The 20,123-nt window shown below is 34.6% G+C and overlaps 1 protein-coding gene across 1 annotated transcript in view; it reads right to left on the reverse strand.

The window, feature by feature from the left end:
* The window catches only part of USP8 (ubiquitin specific peptidase 8), a 76,996-nt gene that overhangs the window by 29,200 nt on the left and 27,673 nt on the right, over positions 1-20,123 (reverse strand). The window contains exons 4-10 of the mRNA XM_007081842.3: positions 17,288-17,373; positions 15,785-15,944; positions 12,232-12,274; positions 10,238-10,382; positions 5,237-5,399; positions 1,616-1,760; positions 1,106-1,329 (exon numbers count right to left, since the gene is read on the reverse strand). Of these exons, the coding sequence (XP_007081904.2) occupies positions 1,106-1,329; positions 1,616-1,760; positions 5,237-5,399; positions 10,238-10,382; positions 12,232-12,274; positions 15,785-15,944; positions 17,288-17,373 (966 nt within the window). The remainder of the gene's footprint in view (positions 1-1,105; positions 1,330-1,615; positions 1,761-5,236; positions 5,400-10,237; positions 10,383-12,231; positions 12,275-15,784; positions 15,945-17,287; positions 17,374-20,123) is intronic.

Raw genomic sequence — 20,123 nt, forward strand, 5'->3', positions numbered from 1 at the left:
AGAGAACTACCATATGGTCTAGCAACTCCACCTTTGATAATTCCATTCATCTGAAGAAAATAAAAACACTAATTCAGAAAGATATATGAACCCTAGTTAATTACAGTATTTACAAAGCTAAGATATAGAAACAACTTGTATTCATCAACAGATGAATGAAGAACATGTGCTATCTATATAGTAATGTAATACTCAGCCATGAAAAAGGATGAAATCTTGCCATTTGTGACAAGGATGGACCGAGAAGGTATTATGCTGAGTGAAATAAGTCAGACAAAGACAAGTGCTTTATGATTTCACTTATATATATGTGTAATCTAAAAAGCAAGGCAAACAAAGCAAAACAGAAAAAGTCTCATAAATAAATAGAACAAACTTCTGGTTGCCAGAGGGGAGGTGTTTGGGAAGGATGGGTGAAATAGGTGATGGAGATTAAGAGGCACAAACTTACAGTTAAGAAATAAATAAGTCACAAGAATGAAAAGTACAGCATAGACTACATTTTCTATAATATCGTAATAACTCTGAACGGTTCACAGATGGAATCTAGACTTATGGTGATCATTTCATAAGGTATATAAAGGTCTAATCACTGTGTTGTACATCTAAAACTAATAGAATATTGTATGGCAACTATAATAACAAAGGAAATAACAAAAACTATGCATGTTACTTACATGTCAAATTCTAAGGAAATGGAACTACAGTATTATTTTGAAACCAATATATTGATATCACGTTATCATCTTTAAGCCAAACTATTTGGGAAAATACTATGGGTTAAATTACAGTACAAGAAAACCCTGAAAATCTTCACGTTTTCTGTCGTAATACAATCTTTTACTGGTACTCCCTACAGTAAACACACTGCTAGCTGGCTTTGAAATCTTTTGAATTATCTATTTTATCACTGCTGTGGTAACAGGACTGAATTATAATGAAAAATCTTTATAGCCAAAAGGCACCAAAACATACAAATTCTTCTCACTGGTATTTTTCTTCCTAAAATATAAAAGCTTATAAATAAAACTTCATTTGTATATTATGTATTTAACATAATATTAAAAAAGAGAAACAATACAGTTAAAAGAAATCAAACACATACCTGTGGAACATTCTTTACAACAGGCACTGGCTGAATTATGGGTAAAACATCAGATTTAGAAGCAGCAATTGACTCAATTGGAGTTGATACGTTCACTGGTGCCATTCTCTCATCTTGATCATTTAAAAATTCTGTATTTTCATTTATTTCTACAGAAGGAAGTGGCATCTGGGCAGTAGGTTTAGAAGGAATTGATTCTTCCAGTGAAGGATAAGTAAAATCCACTAAAATTCCCAAAAGAATAATAGGTATGAAAGAACAGCAAACCCCATAAATAGTAGTTACATATCTCATGCATGTTACTATGTGATAAAGTAAATGAAGTGACAACCACAACAATCTTAAAGAATTAAATATTAACTTCTAGGATGTGGACATCGTATATTTTTTACGCCTGAAAACAAACTGCTATCCAGTAGGATAACTAAACACACAACCAAGAACACTACCGTAAGAACATAAAGTTTATTTTACCAAAGCAATTTTAAACAAAAATTTTCACATACATACATGAGATAGACACCTCTTCATTCTTGCCTCGTGGGGGTGGAGTGACTTTAGCATTTGTTGTATACTGGGGATAACAAAGTAGCCAGTTGTCATAGCCTCCTTCTAAAACCAAAGGCTCATTGCGCAGGACAGTTTTGCTTTCCCACTAGGAAATAAGGAAACAGTATTTTTATTTTTCTTTCACTTAGCATAATATTTTCAAGATTAGGCAATAGTATTTTCAATATAGCAGCAGTCTCTTCACAGTAAAAAAAAAAGAAAAAACACAAAAAATTGAATTTTAAAATTGCTCTTGAAGATTCATCTAAATGATAAAAAATGAGAGAATTCAAAATTCAGCATTAAATGAAACACATGGATAGATCAGGTTTTTAAAACCACACAAGTAATACATGATCTTGGAAGAAAATTGTGAAAGTAAGTTCATGTATTTAAAAATCATCCATCATTTGAGCGCCCAGAGATACAACTTTGACATTGTAGGATTTATTCTTACCATTTTCTATGTAGATACATACTTTAAATTTTATTTTTATGAAACAGTGAAACTTTTATGCTGCTGCTTTTCTCTTACATAAACATCTTTTACTAAGGGTCCTATCACCACCACTTGTAATGACCAGATAATATTCTATTTTTTACACACATACACACACCCCAAAACTGAATCAACCAATGGAACACTTATGGTTATCTTTCCCGTTATAAAAATGCTGAGATAAATACTGAAGATCCTGATATATGCACATACCCAATCAACTCCATTAGGGAAAAATCCCCAGAAGTGGAGTGGCTGAGCCAAGGCACATGAACATTTTAAGGCTTTTAGTATACATTCCTAATCTTTAAATGATCATTAAAAATATGTATCTATATATATTTCTGCAGGGTAATTTACTAGAACTAGAACTGCTGGATTAAAAGTTTGGTAGATGCTGCCAAATTGCCCTTCAAAAAGATGATACCAATTTATATACTTACCAACAGTTTATGAGAAAGCCTATCATAAATCTTTATAATTTTTACCAAACTGGTGGATAGAAAATGGAATCATGTTTTAATTAGCTTTTATCAGTGAAGCTGCACATCTTATAATGTTTATTAATATTAAATGTTTATAATATTCTATGACTTAAATAATATCATCCTTTGCCCATTTTTCAGTAGAATTTGCTATTTTCTTAGTACATAGTGAATGTATTTTGAATATTAAGAAAAATAGCTCTTTGTCATATATGTTACAATTATTTTCCTGATTGATTTTTACTTTATTTATGGAATTAAAACAGTCAAATACATTGATCTTCCTTCATGGTGTCTTGGTTTACAAGACCTACAAATGCTTTTTCCTAGTACTACTTCACTATTTCAATCAACATATTTATATCATTGACCCATCTGGAATATGGTGTGATCTAAGAAGTAAGGCAGGGGTCCCCTTTCTTTTCACCTACTGGCTAGCCAGCTGTCTCCAAACCATTCATTTTTATCCATTTTTCCCCACACTGACTTGTTAAATCATCTTTCTCATACACTAAACCTACATATATCTTAGGCTGAACTTTATGAAAGTGCCAATATTGTAGGTCAAAACTAGTTGAATACTGGCAGTTTCATGTATCGATCTGTACTTGGGTATATTTCTAGATTCCCTATTTTAAAGCATGAATTGTTTTAAGGCTTTTAAGATTGTCCTCCTGAAGGGTAATGTTCCATCAACTGACCTTCCTAAGAGCAGATTTTGAGTCTTACCAGCATTCATTTAGTACTATCAGTTTAATAATTTAACAAATTATACTGATTATTTTTTCTTTGCTAATTTAATCAGAAAATGGCATTCACTTTTTTAAATGCATTTCTACTAGTAAAGATGATTGTTTTTATGTTTGTCTCTTGTATTTCCTCTTCTGTTCATGTCTATGTCCACTACTTATTTTACTATTTTATCTTAAATACTTTTTTTATTTGGAAAAGTTCCTTCATATTTTAGGTGTTCTATAGTTGACTGTTGAACAACATGGGTTTGAACCGCGCCAAGTCCACTTACACACTTTTTTCTCCCCTTTGAGTTGATGGCAAAAGCCACAGGCATTTACAACTGCCCACCGATGGGACCAAATTGAAAGCGAATAGTGCAGAGGTTGTGCCTGTTGCCCAAATGAGTACCTGGGCAACCTGTTGAGGCTGTCACCAGCTGTCAGCAGCTCCCAGAAGCCCCAAACTGAACACAGTTCAGGTCCTTGTGTGCCAGCAGAGTGGTCAGGCTGAAAGCCCTGGACTGGTGGACAGGAGGTGAGGTTGAAGTGGAGACACACCCCCCAGAGTGCAGGTCGGTGCTGCCCAGGAAGTCCAGCATTCTTCGTATTCCCTCCTCCCTGCCCTGGTCCTCCTTGGGCCTAGGACCCTCCCTGGCCAAGGGCAGAATGCTCCTCCCTATGGTGGCTCCTGGAGGCCAGAACATTCACATGAGGCTGTGGTTGCCAATGGCCACAGGCTGGTGGTACACCTCTAGGCAGCTATACTGTGATCCAAGGGTGCTGTCGCCACCTACAGGCCCACCCAGTGGCTGCCATCGCTCAGTAGAGGTTACCAGGCTGTGGAACCCTACCATTCCAGGGCCAGGCCCACTGCTGCCACCATTCTTATACTGGTGCTGCTTACCCACCTATATGGGGCCTTTTTCCAATAAATATACATACAGTACAGTAACTGCGATTTTAATTATGATTGAATTATGATTTCAGTAATTTTTTCATTATTTTATATAATTTTATATAATTTATAACATTTGCTTTTTTCTAGCTTACTTTATTATAAGAATACAGTATATAATACATATAAAAATACTTTGCTAATCGACTGTTTATGTTATAAGTAAGGCTTTTGGTCAACAGTATTAGTAAAATTTGGGAGAAGTCAAAAATTGTGGCAGGGTATTGGTACCCCTAAACACTGTGTTATTCAAAGGCCAACTGTACTGCCCTATTTATTGCAAATAATCTATTTGTCTTCTGCAATCTAATCATATGGTATTTTTCCACAAATTTTTTTTTGTCAAGTCAAATCTAACAAGCTTTTTCTCCTTAGTGACTTCTTCCTTTGCTTCTATGTTTTGTAGTCTAATTCTTTTTTATTTATTTTTAATATAATTTATTGTCAAATTGACGAACACAGTGTGTAAAGTGTGCTCTTGGTTTTTGGGGTAGATTCCTGTAGTTCATTACTTACATACAACATCCAGTGCTCATCCCAACAAGGGCCCTCCTCAATGCCCATCACCTATTCCCCGCCTCCCCCATTCCACCCTCAGTTTGTTCTCTGTATTTAAGAGTCTCTGATGGTTTGCCTTTCTCCCTCTCTGTCATAGTCTAATTCTTAAAACAAAAAAATAACACTTTTTTTAGACAGTTTATGTTCCTGGAAATTCTAATCTTATGTTATATTATCAGTTTATTATTATTTGATGATTCAAAACTAGTCTTTTAAATCTGCATTTAAAAAAAATCTCCAACCAAAGCTGCTGAATCTTCTTATCCTTAAGATAAACAGCTAGTCAGTATACCTTTCTAACAACCAAAGAAGGCTTACAATTACAGTGAACTAACAAGGAAACTTGCTAACCTTGAAAAGTGCATCTTTCAGACTCCGTAGAGTTGTTCCAAGTTGTAAATCTTTTGTTGAACTAAACCAGTCAAGAAGTACCACATATTCCACATTCCCCCTCTTCTTCCATGTGTCTTTAGAATCATCTGGGAGTTTTGCTTCAATCCAACTAGCAGTGACTCTGAAATGTATTAACATTTGTATTGGGGCAAAGGTAGACAAGAAGTCTTAATATACTAATATAAGACACTGAGTTTTCTTTTAGTCTGTACCACAGTAAATTTTCAGCAACGTTTCTTTCTAAGGTCAAATTGTATGTCTGGATAATAAATAATCCTAAAATGTTTAATAACTTCACCTTTGCATAACACTGGAATATGTTTTAGTAATTATTAGAAACTAAAAGAAATGGAATCAACTGTAACCCCTCACAAAAAAGGGAGCCAAAACTGCAAACAAAGAAGTCATCTGAACACCTCTCTCAGCTAAATATAAATAACTGGGGGATCACTCGGGTAACATTATTTATACTTCAGTTCTCTTATACCTATGTAGATAATTGCTAACCAAATACCAAAATGCTTATTTAACAAACACATAGAGCATTTACTATGTGCCAGATACTCTCCTAAATGCTTTATTTTCATAGAATCTCAACTGAATCCTCACAACAAATCCTATGAAGTAGGCATTACTAACCCCATTTTATAAATGGAGAAACTGGGGCACAAAGATATTAATTGACCTATCGAAGGTTACAGATGCCAAGTGAAGCCAAATTTCAAACTCAGGCAATCTTGTTCACGTCCATGCTCTTAGCTGTTCTGCTGTGCTGCCTTTTAAATCATCAACTGTGAAAAATATCAACTGTACATTAAAGCATGCTATTCATGTCTTTTGCTCACAGAAAAGTTAATTTAAAAGTTACCTAAAGTCCTTAGAGTGGGCCTGCAGCACAGCCCCTCCCCCCCAAATCCTATTACATCAACTTTTCATCACTAACTACTTGCCCATTTATTCCACTCGACACCAACCACTGCCTCCTTGTAGTTCCTGCTTATTCAGGTATACTCCTGCCTAAGGGCCTCTGCCTCTGTGCCTTTCTATCTGGAATCCTTTTCCTTCAGATAACTGCCATCACTCATTTCCTTTACCCTCTCAAAATTTGCTCAGTAATAACTTCTCCATGAAGCCTTCCTGGATTAAAATTTTAATACCTAGCCCAATGTATACACTTGATACACCCATCTCCATTGCACTTATTAAATAGCAGACATACATTTTAAGGTTTATTGTCTGTTTTGCTATCCCACCTCCCTGTTAAAATATAAGCTCCATGAAGCAAAATTTTTGTTCAATAGGTAAGCCCCAGTACTTAGAACCATAGCAATCCAGCCCACAGAAAACTAGTGCTCAGTATATGAGTGCTGAATGACTGAATAAATAATACAAATTTGTTCCATCAGGTAAGAAACTCCATATTATTCCTGGCAAAGCACTAAGCATTTTAATATTTAACTGATAATACTGGCAAGCTGGGCAGGACTGGTACACTTTTATTCATAAGTAAAAGAAATGGTTTAGATTATTTAAAAGAAAAAAAAAAACTTGCTCCTATATAATAATGTTGGCTACTATATCCTGTAGGAAATAAAGGAAAAGAGAAGAAATATAAAATACTGTCTCCTCTAATATTCTCACCTGATATATAGTGATAAGAATGAAAAAAATTGAAATATGATTTCTTTTTACTGTTAATGTTTACTTATTTATTTTTGAGAGAGACAGTGCTCAAGCAGAGGAGGGGCAGAGAGCAGCGTGAGAGAGAGAATCCCAAGCAGGTCCTGCACTGTCAGCACAGAGCCTGATTCGGGGCTTGAACTCACGAATCGTGAGATCATGACCTGAGCTGAAATCAAGAGGTAAACATTTAACTAAATGAGCCACCCAGGCACCCCTGAAATGTGATATTAAGGACTATCCCTGACTCTAGGGATATATTTGCCTTTTAGTCTAAAAACTCAAGATTAGTACTCAATAAAAAACACTTTAGGAAATAATTGTATCACTAGTATTTCCCAAACTCACTCTTTCATGTAACATCTTTACAAATTGCTGCAATTTTGCCCTACCTTGTCTATTATTTAATAAACTTAATTATTGGGGCGCCTGGGTGGCTCAGTCGGTTGGGCGTCCGACTTCAGCTCAGGTCACGATCTCGCGGTCCGCGAGTTCGAGCCCCGCATCGGGCTCTGGGCTGATGGCTCAGAGCCTGGAGCCTGCTTCTGATTCTGTGTCTCCCTCTCTCTCTGCCCCTCCCCCGTTCATGCTCTGTCTCTCTCTGTCTCAAAAATAAATAAACGTTAAAAAAAAAAATTAAAAAAAATAAACTTAATTATTAATTTAATTAATTGAAAGTGATCCTTTAAATTTAACAGGAAAATGTACAGTCCCATATACATGGAAACAGCAGCATATCTAATGAATAAATGATAATCAGTAAAATACATACATCAGTAAAATTATGCTTTATTCACACAACAGAATGAACCATAACTACACCAATAATATGGAGTACAAGCAGCCAGATATATAAAAAACTACAGATTATATATTTCCTTTTATATAAAATACAAAAACAGACAAAAATAAATCTATCCTTTTTTTTTTTTAATTTTTTAATGTTTATTTATTTTTGAGAGAGACAGAGAAAGAGCACAAGAAGGGAAGGGGCAGAGAGAGAGGAGACACAGAATCCAAAGCAGGCTCCAGGCTCCGAGCTGTCAGCACAGAGCCTGACACAGGGCTTGAACTCATAGACCATGAGATCATGACCTGAACCAAAGTCGGATGCTTAACCGACTCAGCCACCCAGGCGCCCCAAAAATAAATCTATTCTGTTAGAAGCTGGTGGTTCCCTTTGGTGGGTGGGGATATGGGTAGTAACTAACAGAGGGCATATGAAGGGATTCTGGAGTGATAGTAATATTCTATTTCTGGTCAGATAAATGGGTGTCCTAAGTGGGTGTGTTGCTTTTGAAAATTCACTGAGCCAAATACTTAGGACAGGAGTGTTTTTGTATGTATGCTATACTGTATTAAAATGTTTAAAAAAAAATAAAAAATAAAGAATACAGTAATCACCATCAGCTAGTTGTAGATACTGTTGCCTCCAGAAAGCTCTAAGGCCTACTCTCTGGTGAGAAAGATAACCAAATATTAAAAAGGAATGCTAGCACCAAACAGACTTCTTTTAATGACTTCAGAAAGACTGAAACAAAAGTTAAAGGGGAATAATTTTCTTGGCATGCAGTTCATCACTCTTTAATCTTCAACCTAAACTCATCATGAGTTTCATAGTAGTCAAATTTCTCGCATTTTGGGAAACACTTAAACTCAATAAAAACCCAGGCTTTCTGTTAGTACAGATTAGACCATCCAAAGATTAATACAATTTTGTCTATTCAAATCCTAGGAATACAGTGACACCCACTTGATTAGACTAAGTATTCTAGTGTCACTTTTCAACAGCATTATTTACAAAGCACCCTATTCTTCAGGTCAAACTTTATCAAGCATCAAAAAATGCGCCAAAAACTATGCAAATTTTACTGCCTAATTTATTTACTTATTTTTAAATTTTTTTTAATGTTTGTTTATTTTTGAAAGAGAGCGTGATCGTGTGTAAGTGGGGGAAGGGCAGAGAGAGAGGGAGACACAGAATCTGAAGTGGGCTCCAGGCTCTGAGCCTGAAGCAGGGCTCAAACACACGGACAGCAAGATCATGACCTGAGCCGAAGTCATACACTTAACTGAGTGTAAGTCATACACTTAACTTGACTGAGCCACCCAGGCGCCCCCCCACCCCCCTTTTTTTTTTACTAATTTAAAAAGTATGTCTTTGCAATGCTGTTTAAGTTAATCTTAAAATGGGCCATAGATTTTAATCCAATCCCATAAACTAAGACCCAGAGAGGTTATATAATTTATTTAACACTTGAAATACTAAAAATAGCCCTGGATATGGAGGTTTAGCTCTGTCATTATTATGATAGTTTTTAATACATAATATATTCATGCAAGTAACTTTACATTATTTTATAGATTAACATCCTTATCAAAAAAGAAAAAAAATTTTTAATGAGTCCTTACTAGTACCAGCCACTGTGGTAAGTTTGTGTATATAAAATTTCACTTAAGCTTCTCAAAACCTGAGATAGGTAATATTATTATTCCTATTTTATAGATGGATATGGGCTTAGAGAGGTTAGGTCACTGGCTAGAAGTAATGTAGCTGAGAAGAAACAATTTCGATCTGAATATAGTCTGACTTTGGAGTTTATCCATTTACTTAATCAGTTGGCGATACTGTTTTTTTTTCCCCCAAAAAAGTATTTATGTACTCTTTTACTACAGATAACAGGATGGATATTTCTTTTTTATTTTTTTTAATTTTTAAAATTTTATTCATTTGTTTTTGAGAGAGTGAGAGTGAGCATGAGCTGGGGAGGGGCAGAGAGAGAGGAGAGAATCTCAAGCAAGCTCCAAGCTAACAGTGCAGAACCTAACATGGGGCTCGATCCCATGAATTGTGAGATCATGACCTGAGCCAAAATGAAGACCTGGATGCTTAACCAACTGAGCCACCCAGGTGCCCCACTATGGGGTATTCCTAAATAAAAAAACAATTCAATCAGTTCACGATTTTAGTCAATTTGGTGCATATACTTCACAAGCTCATAAATAAAAAAAGGAAAAATTAGTCAAAAAAAACCTTGGGTGAGAGGGCACACAAAGGCAGCTTCACTTCTCTTCCAATAAGACTACAAATGTCACAAATAGGAGAAAACACCCAAACCAAAATGTTCTTTATACCACCCTTCAGAGAAAGAGTAAAGTGTAACATTACGGAGTAACCAGAGAAGAAAGCCTACTTTATCATATTTAGCCTGGATGGTAAGTAGTAACATTTACTACTGTCTACAGTTAACCATTTTACCTAAATACACAATGACCCACCCTGGACTGATGGCTTCTTCAGGAACACTGAGAGAATTTGAAATATGGGAATCTTGATAATCCTGCATTCTTCGAGCATCCATTATAATCAAGCTGATGTTTTCATCCATCATCATTGTGTATAGCTCCTTCGCTGTGATTGCCCCTTGGAATCAAGAGAGACAATATAAGCAACAAAAAACACCTAGTTCCAAGTGCTTTCTTATCACTAAACACAGGACAATAATTGCTTCTTCTAGAAGAGTGAAGTACACTAGCTGTCATATACCTGCTATCCCATCACACTACTTACTACTTTTTAAACTAACATTAAATATAATTTGTGTTTTTGACATTCATCAAGAAACTAGTTCAATGCTCCGTTTCTGAAGGCTTAAATACCAAAGCTAGCTGTTGAGGTTACAACTACATCAGGTGCTGACTGTTGCTGGTACAAAATAAAGGAAATTAATATATGTATCTCATGAAGATTTTCTTATTCTCTAATAATTAAATCATATGAAAAATGTCAACCAGAAAAAAAATCCATGGTTCAAAAATTCTTGACAGTTTCTAAATTCTTTTTAAAAAGTCTCTGATGAGGTCTTATGGGGACTATTTAAAAAACATTTAGATTTTCAAGTATTCCTAGAGTAACAAGTCAAAGGCTTGTTTTTTGTGTTCTGCATCAGGGGTTGACAAACTATGGCCACCTGTTTTTAATGGAACACAGCTGTACAAACGTGTTTACATATTGTCAATGGCTGCTGCTTTCCTGCTGTGACAGCACGAACCTCAGTGACCCCCCCAAGCCTAAAATGTTTATTCTCTAGCCCTTTAATATTTAACCAAAATAAATATTTGTTATGTTGCTATTTTCCTCTTACAGCTTCTACCATCTGAAATGAAAGATTAAAAAGCACAACAAAGTCAACTATACTTCAGTAATAAAAACTTTAAAAGTAAGTAAATAAATAAATATTAAAAAGATAAAAAGCTGCTACAAGGGAGCTTAAAAATGTAAAGAACTATTTTGGCAGTGAGATGTGAGAAGAACGTAGTCACATGATCTCCTAAGCTAAAATACCCAGCTGAAAATAACCACCCTACTTCTCTAACCATCAAGATCATTTTGACAACAAAATCATCTAAACAAGTTGGGAACAAACCACTTAGGGAAATAACACCTAAGCAGAATGAGATACAAAAAACATAGATAAAAACAAATCTTGGAATGAATTAATAACATCTTTTAGGAAGGTATCTTATTTTTTAAATTGTTGTATGATAATACTTTAAATAGAGAATTTATTTTAGTGTTACATACAATTAATAATTAAATCTTTTCTGAGAAAGGAAAACTTAGGCAACTGTCTGAGTCCTGTTGTATAGGTCACATACGTGTAATTGGAACATCAACACCACCTATGGATAATATCCAAATTACTGGTGTAGATATTTTTGAGGGGAGTGAAGATTTTAAATAATTAGGTCTACAAACTAGAACCAAAAGTCATAATAGCTAATACACAAATCCTCATATCACGTTACTAAGAGTTTCAAATATATTAACTCATTCAATCCTCACAGTAAGTCTATAAAATCGGTATTAATATTATCCTCACTTTACAGATGGGGAAATTAAGGTAGAGATTAAATAACATGCTCAAGATCACATGGAAATTCAGGAGGGGCCAGCAAAATCCAGGTAGTCTGACTTCAGAGAGTCCATGCTCTTAACTGCTATGCTAAACTACATCTTGAAAAAAAAGAATGAAAAGCATAAACTATGGTTTTGATGTTTTTAATTACATATTACCATAAATATTCCCCATGATATATACGGAATATAAACACATTTTCAATATAATTGCATAGGCTAAGAAAAATGATAAAGCTTACATACAAATTAGACACAATGTTAAGATCTCATTGTGTAAAATCTGAAGCTTACTTTGATTAAAAGAAGATCTCAATAATAACCTAAAAGGACTCCCTCTTTCTGTCACACTTACCTTTCTCTGTGGTCTCATTTTTGTCACTCTTTTCACCATTTATCTATTTCACAGGAAAAAAAAAGTTTCAACTTTAATAGAAGTAAAAATTTTCATAGAAACATAAAGTTCAACTCTATTACATCATTGAAACTGAAAGCCTGGAAAATGAAGCATGTGGAGTACTGGCATTTTATTAAAATACAGATGAACAATAATGGCTTCCCACATTATCTGGCAATAGATAACAGCTAAAATAACCAGCAGCACATCAGAATCATTTAACACTTCCTTGAAATTTTCTTCAGTTAATGACTAAATATAATGTAAAAGCACAGACTGTTACAGGAATTTAATATTTAATTTAATGAGAGAATATTTCTTGCAATGAAATAAAAATTCTGGCAATTCCCTTCAGAGTTCTCTTTATATAATCAAAGGAAGATGAAGTAATATAAGGTTTTACAAATTTGTATTTTCTAACCAAGACAACATACGATAATTCTGTCAGGTACTAACTCATTTTATAGATGGGAAAACCAATGACCTACCTGAGCCTACTGATCCATTTTAGCATCACTAAGATTAAAAAAGCAATGTATATTACGTGCTTCCTAATATTATACACTATGAAGTACACAGTATCACCTACTAAGCATTCTTGCCAAAAACAAAAACCGAACCTGAATCCTATTAAGCTGCTAGGCTGAACTTTCAGCCTACAAGAAATACGGAAGATAGAAGTAGAAATTAAATAATACAAGGAGGAAACAATCAGATAAATCCCGAATGTGGTTGGTTCATTTCAAAGAACTGATCTAGTATTAAAAAGCCAAAGGCATGAAACAAAAAAAATTAAAGGGGAACTCAAGCAGAGAGTATTTAAGAGACATAACAACCAAAAGACTCTAAGTGGACCTCATCTGGATCCTAATTCAAACAAATCAACTCTGAAGTATCACTATGAGACAGTGGGTAAATGTGGATATAGGCTGGATATTACATTACATCAGGGAATTACTATTAATCTTGTGAGATGGAAAAATAGCATTGTCATTATTGAGAAAATGTCCCTTTCTTTGAGATGCATACTGAAATATTTAGGGGCAAAATGGTATGTTATCTGAAACTTGCTTTGAAATAATACAGCAAAAGAAAAGGGGAGAGGTACAGATACAAAATGTGACCAAAAAAAATGTGACAAATATTAGTTGACTATTGCAACTGGGTTACAGTGTTTAATTGTGGTTTTTTCCCAATATAAAAAGGCTAAACAAAAATAAAAGTAACAAAAAAATAGTTGGCCCTCCTGATGGAAAGGCAACAAAATGAAGAGATTAAAATATCATTTCACATAGTTCTTTGAAGTCTTGTATTTATCTATATCAGCCATTTAACCTATATCTCCCTAAGATAGTGTTATTTAGCTTATATTATGAGTTCCTAAAATCAACAAACCACTAGTTTTTCATTTCTTTTTTCACAGTGCTTAGTATAAGGTCAAACATTTAAATGTTTTTTAATGTTTATTTATTTATTATTATTTATTTATTTTGAGAGAGACAGAGTGCGGGCAGGTGAGGGGCAGAGAGAGAGGAAGAAAGAGAATCCCAAGTAGGCTCCATGCTGTCAGCATGGATGAGCCCAATGCAGGGCTTGATCCCACAAACCCATGAGATCATGACCTGAGCTGAAATCAAGAGTCAGGAGCTTAACCAAGTGAACCACCCAAGCACCCTCAACATCTATTTCTTAATGAAACCAATGATGATTCACACACAAATGATAGCTGAAAGCTACAAAATGCTTAAGAAAAAGTAAAGCAGAAATCCTTCCCTAAATTTCAACAGAGTTTAAGAAATTATATTTTAGGGGAGAAGATATTTGCAAACGACATATCAGATAAAGGGTTAGTATCCAAAATCTATAAAGATCTTATCAAACTCAACACCCAAACAAATAATCTAGTGAAGAAATGGGCAAAAGACACGAACAGACATGTCTCCAAAGAAGACAACCAGATGGCCAACCGACACATGAAAAAATGTTCAACATCACTCATCATCACGGAAATACAAATCAAAACCACAGTGAGATACCACCTCACACCTGTCAGAATGGCTAACATTCACAACTCAGGCAACAATGGATGTTGGCGAGGATGTGGAGAGAGGATCTCTTTTGTACTGCTGGTGAGAATGCAAACTGGTGCAGCCACTCTGGAAAACAGTATGGAGGTTCCTCAAAAAACTAAAAATAGAACTACCTTACAACCTGGCAATTGCACTACTAGGTATTTATCCAAGGGATACAGGTATGCTGTTTCGAAGGGATACATGCACCCCAATGTTTATAGCAGCACTATCAACAATAGCCAAAGTATGGAAAGAACCCAAATGTCCATTGACAGACAAATGGATAAAGAAGATGTGGTGTATATGTATACAATGGAGCAATCAAAAAGAATGAAATGTTGCCATCTGCAACTACGTGGACGGAACTATGGGTTCCGTAGAGGGTATTATGCTATGAGAAATTAGAGAAAGACAAGTATCATATGACTTCACTCATATAAGGAATTTAGATACAAAACAGATGAACATAAGGGAAGGGAAGCAAAAATAACATAAAAACAGGGAGGGGGACAAAACATAAGAGACTCTTAAATATGGAGAACAGAGGGTTGCTGGAGGGGGGAAGGGCTAAATGTGTAAGGGGCATTAAGGAGTCCACTCCTGAAATCATTGTTGCACTATATGCTAACTAACTTGGATATAAATTAAATAATAAATAATCTAAAAAATTTTTTTTCTAAGAATTAACTATAGATAATGTATGGTGACTAGAATATAATAACTCCTCAATAAATGTTGGTTGAGCTCCCCCCCCCAAGAAAAAAAGAAATTATATTTTAGGAAGAATTGTTCCTCAGAAGGTGAAGGAAGGAGATATAGTAGACAGTGGTAGCTGGCAGGTACAGACTGAGTCACTGATGGTTCTTGGCAAACAAATGATGTAGCTAGATTTCAAGGAGCTGCTGAATAAAATGAAACAGAAGAGGAAAGGGAAATGGGCAGAAAGGAAGAAAAAGCAAAGGGAAGAGTATGAGACCCTAGAAATAGATAAAAGGTTAGGCACCAAATTAGTACACCAAATCCTTTTCAATGCAAATTACATTTATTAGAAAGAAGAAACCTTAAAAATCATCTATTTCAAGATCTTCACTTGGCAGTAAGGAAATGAAGTCCCAGAACGGTTAAGCAAGACCTGACATGGGACTGGAACTCAGATATACTGAATCACAGCTTTAATGCTCTTTCTACTACTGTAATCAAGTTAACAGTGACTGCAAAAAAACTAATTAATGCACAGAACACAGTTCTATAGAAGCTCCAAGAGAAACCTGGGATCAAATGAAGCTAGAATATTTAATTCAATTTCTAATAAAAAACACATTAAATTTTACCCCTGTTGTCTCAAAGTACATTGTTGTGGTATCTCAACTCACCTTAAGCAAATCATCTGAAAAAAAGGAACCAGTCTTTTTTAACATCACAGAATAAATTTGAAATACCTTTTGGGTTTTGTCTCTGGAATCCATTACATTTTCCAAGGAACTTTTATTTGATGTACCACCATCCTCTCTTCCTGCTTCTTGCCTTTTCTGTTTCTGCAGCTGCTCCTCCTGTCTGTCCTTTTCTTCAAGCTTTTTTCGAACCTCAGCTTCTTCATATCTAGTTGAGAAAACAAGTCAAGGTGTCTTTTATTGGCATGATCATGAAAAGTAAAGGACTTCCAGTTCCATAAAATTGGTACCCTACCTTAGGATATTTTATGGCAGCATACTTTCTCCCTCCAACTGAAATTTGATTCTGCCAGTGTTCTGTTACAAACCACAAATCATAAATTTGCCCTCTGTAGATTTATTTCAAATTGCCAAATATCCTGAAAAGAAACACTATGATCTCAAGTTAAAGTTGCTTAATGTTTTTTGTTCTTTCCTTGCACTAATTCCAACCTTTCCACTGAATTTCACATCTGCTGCAATTTCTTTTACAAAGGACTTAAAATCCTAAAATTAACTCTAAAGACTCATTTACTTATAAAGTAGTTCAAAATATAAAAAAGACAATAAATAAGTGAGAAAATGGCCCTAATGCCCAAAAGATAAAAGAATAAAGAATATTACTGTTGATAACAGTACAAGTAGGGAAAAACTTAGTAAATCCAAGAGAAACAGTCAATAGGGGTAACTCAAAGATTAGGAGAAATTCTACTCTACTTAGTTCATTAACTGGCTAAAGGAGGAAGAGAATAGTGATTCCAACTTTTATCAACCATCTTAACATATTCCAGCTCCAAGATTAGTAATTTCTGGGAAGGATGAAGGGAATACATTAATTCAAAAAGATAATTTCTAAGTAAAGACTATGATGTATATAATTAGACTAGTTAATTGATCCAAGTGTGAAAAATCATTAAGAAAAATCGTTCCCCTTTTATTTCATTATTCAAAGAATGACTAACCAAAATAAATAAAAATAAAAAAACAAAGAATTATTAATGACTAAAAATTCAAACATACTGTTTTTAATTTCTAATTACTTTCTAAGTCTGATAAGGCACTCATGACAAATATTAGAATTAGATTTGTTTTTAAACATACATAATTTTTGCAAACTATGCAGTTCAAAACTAACCACAAATACTTCATTTCCCTAAGACCAATGTCCAGTAGCACATTATAACCTGAGGAATATGAGGAATTATATTTTTCTCAAGAATCCTGCCAGAGAGTTAGAAAAAATTGGACCTGAGCTCCAATCTACTCTACCAATGCTTACCTTAAGAATCTATCATTCTACATATTTTTAGATTTTCAGTAAAAAATATGAATGGTAACACATGAACACAATAAAGGCATTAATATGGCAAAAGATTCTCATTTTTGTGTTCCAGTTAATGTAAGATTTATTGCTAGGAACTGGGATTCATATGCATGGTCAGACAAGTTCTAAATATTATTTTTATCTTCTAAATATATGTTCTTTTAAAGATTTTATAATAATGTTTGTACCTGAGTTTAAGGCTTTCAGAGAGTCTTTCAGCTTCTTCAATAGCTTTTTTGATGTTTGCAAGTCCAAGTATTGAATGAAAGTAGTCCTAAAATTATAAGAAAACCATCCCATAATTTTAGTACTGGCCATTGTACACAGCACTAATGCTAAAAACGTTAAAATCATGGTGCTATGTAAAAGAAAGGTTGGATGAAAACATTATGATTGAATGAAGTATTTTTTTAAACTTTTAACCTACATAAACACAACTTATTTTCTAAATGTTTCAAAGTATCTCTTCATATCAATAGTATGCTAAAAAACCTAATAGGTAATAATTTTATTTATTTGGGAGACACCTTTAAGAAGTATAAATACTATTCTTACTATTTATGAATAAGTGCCAAAAAGCAAAGCTTTCAGGAGCAAAATATAGATTTCCTTTTGTAAATATGTTAGTTTTTTTTCTCTAGTCTGAGAAGCAGTAAATTGTATATTGACATGGGATTTATTCTGTTTTACTTGTTTTATACTGAGATGTTTTGGGGCTTCCACCTTTATTTTATAATAGTGACCCACCTCTCAAGTGGAGTCAAACATTTGATATAAAACAAGTTTCACATCCAAGGAAACCTTGAATGAAAATCAAATGGTAGAAATAAATCATTAATAATACACTCTTCTTTAAACACACACACACACACACACACACACACACACACACACACACACAACTTGTTTGGCACATAATTTACTAACAAGCATAATAAAGTTAAGAAAAATTGTGGTAGTGTGTCCTCCCTAAGGAATATAAAGGAAAAAAAGCCCTCAAGGCAACCTGGCTATAAGCATATGTGACATCCCTCACAACCTTGTAACACAAGACCACTTAATCAGACTACATGTTTGTGTGTTACCATATATGGAAGACAAAGAAATAAAAAATATATAAAAAACTATGCTACATGACATTCAGGGCTCAGTTCTTCGGGTGTGATCTCAAATGAGCCATTGCCGGCATGAATAAAGTTGCTTCCTAAACAGAAAAGCCTCGGTGTCACGACTCTCTGTGCGAGAATCCTGCTACAAGATCACTTCTCTAAGAAGTCACTCACTGAATCCTGCAGTCAGAGATATCTTCAAATCAAGGTTGGTTTGACATGACAATAGCAAAGTGAGACTCAGCTAACTGATTTTTGGATCTAATTAGCCACAACCTGTCAATGTGACTGTGCAAATAGAGCCTAGTAGCACAGTTCATCACAAATGATACAGTAATAAAACATAAAAAGATCCAAGGGAGTGCCTGGGTGGCTCAATCAGTTAAGCATCAAACTTAAGCTCACTTGCTTAAGCTTCCAACTCTTGATTTTGCCTCAGGTCATGACCTCACCCATCTCGCCATTCATGAGTTAAGCCCTGTGGAGGGCTCTATGCAGACAGTGTGGAGCCTGCTTGGGATCCTCTGTCCCTGCCCCTCTCCCATTTTCTCTCTCTCTCTCTCTCTCTCTCTCTCTCTCTCTCTCTCTCTCTCTCAAAAATAAACAAACTTAAAACCTATAGCTATCATATATCTATCTAGCCTAAAAGAAGATCATGTTTGGGGGTACCTGGCTGGCTCAGTTGATAGAGCATGAGACTCTTCTCAGGGGCAGGGTTATGAATCTGAGCCCCATGTTGGGTGTAGAGATTACTTAAAATAAATAAATAAGTAGGCAATGTTTCAGTTAGGCTTATTCTTCTAAATAAAGACTAAATAAATTAAAAGGATCCTTCCCTATATAATTTCAATAAAAGTTTAGTTTTTTTCAATACTGTATCAACTGAAAATTACAGTGGAAACTGTAATTACTTCAGTGCCACAATGTCCAGACTTTAGATGCAATATTCTCTTAACAGAAAACAAAATTTAGTCATTACTGTAAGGTTTCTCTCATAAAAATAAAACACAAAAACAAAAAATACCATGACTTGTTGTATTAATTTTTTGACATGAATTTATTAAAAAGTCAGCGTAAGCCCAGCCTAACACTGTTTAAATGCTGAAAACATTGTGTTTAGGCATACCTGTTACAAATTTCCAGAAGACCCTTCCCTAATATTAGTAAGGTTTCTTGTCAATAATTCTCTCTTTCCGTGCTCTTAAAGGATCACAGTTAAAGCAAGTATGAATATTTTCAAGTTTTCAACAATATTGACAATTGGCAAAATAAAAAATAACATCCAATTCTTACACAACTAAAAATGTTTGCTTCTCAGGTTAACCCAAGGAAAACTTTCTTACTCCTGAACATGCAAATTCAAACAACTTGGGGTGCCTGGTGGCTTAGTTGGTTCTTGATTTTGGCTCAGGTCATGATCCCAGGGACATGGGATTGAGCCCTACATCAGGCTCTGTGCTGAGAGTGTGAAGTGCTTAATATTTGCTTTTTCTCTCTCTGCTCCTGTCCTGCTTCATGTTCTCTCTCAAAAAAAACAAACAAACAAACAAAAAAAAAACAAATCTCATGATTTCCCAAACAAAAAAGTTTGCCTATAATATTTAGGAATAATCAACAATAATGCCATACAGACTTAAAAATTTAATTCTGATTTTATCTAGACTTTGCTACACTAATATTTTCAGTATCATTAGTCTTCCACCCCCTTTTCAGATAACCCTGAAAACATTCTTCATAGACTGTTTTCAACGAGTAAGAAATATAATGTCTTCTGCTAGTGAGCTTGTGAAGTTAATGTCTTATCTAAACCTGAAATATTCCCTCATGTACAAGAGTGAAAGATATAAGTTTCTGAAGAAGACTGGTGACACTACATTCTGTCACAACCTGATTTAAAGGGTAAAACCCAGAAAAT

Source organism: Panthera tigris, chromosome B3 (genome assembly GCF_018350195.1).
Source record: "Panthera tigris isolate Pti1 chromosome B3, P.tigris_Pti1_mat1.1, whole genome shotgun sequence".
Lineage (NCBI taxonomy): Eukaryota > Metazoa > Chordata > Mammalia > Carnivora > Felidae > Panthera > Panthera tigris.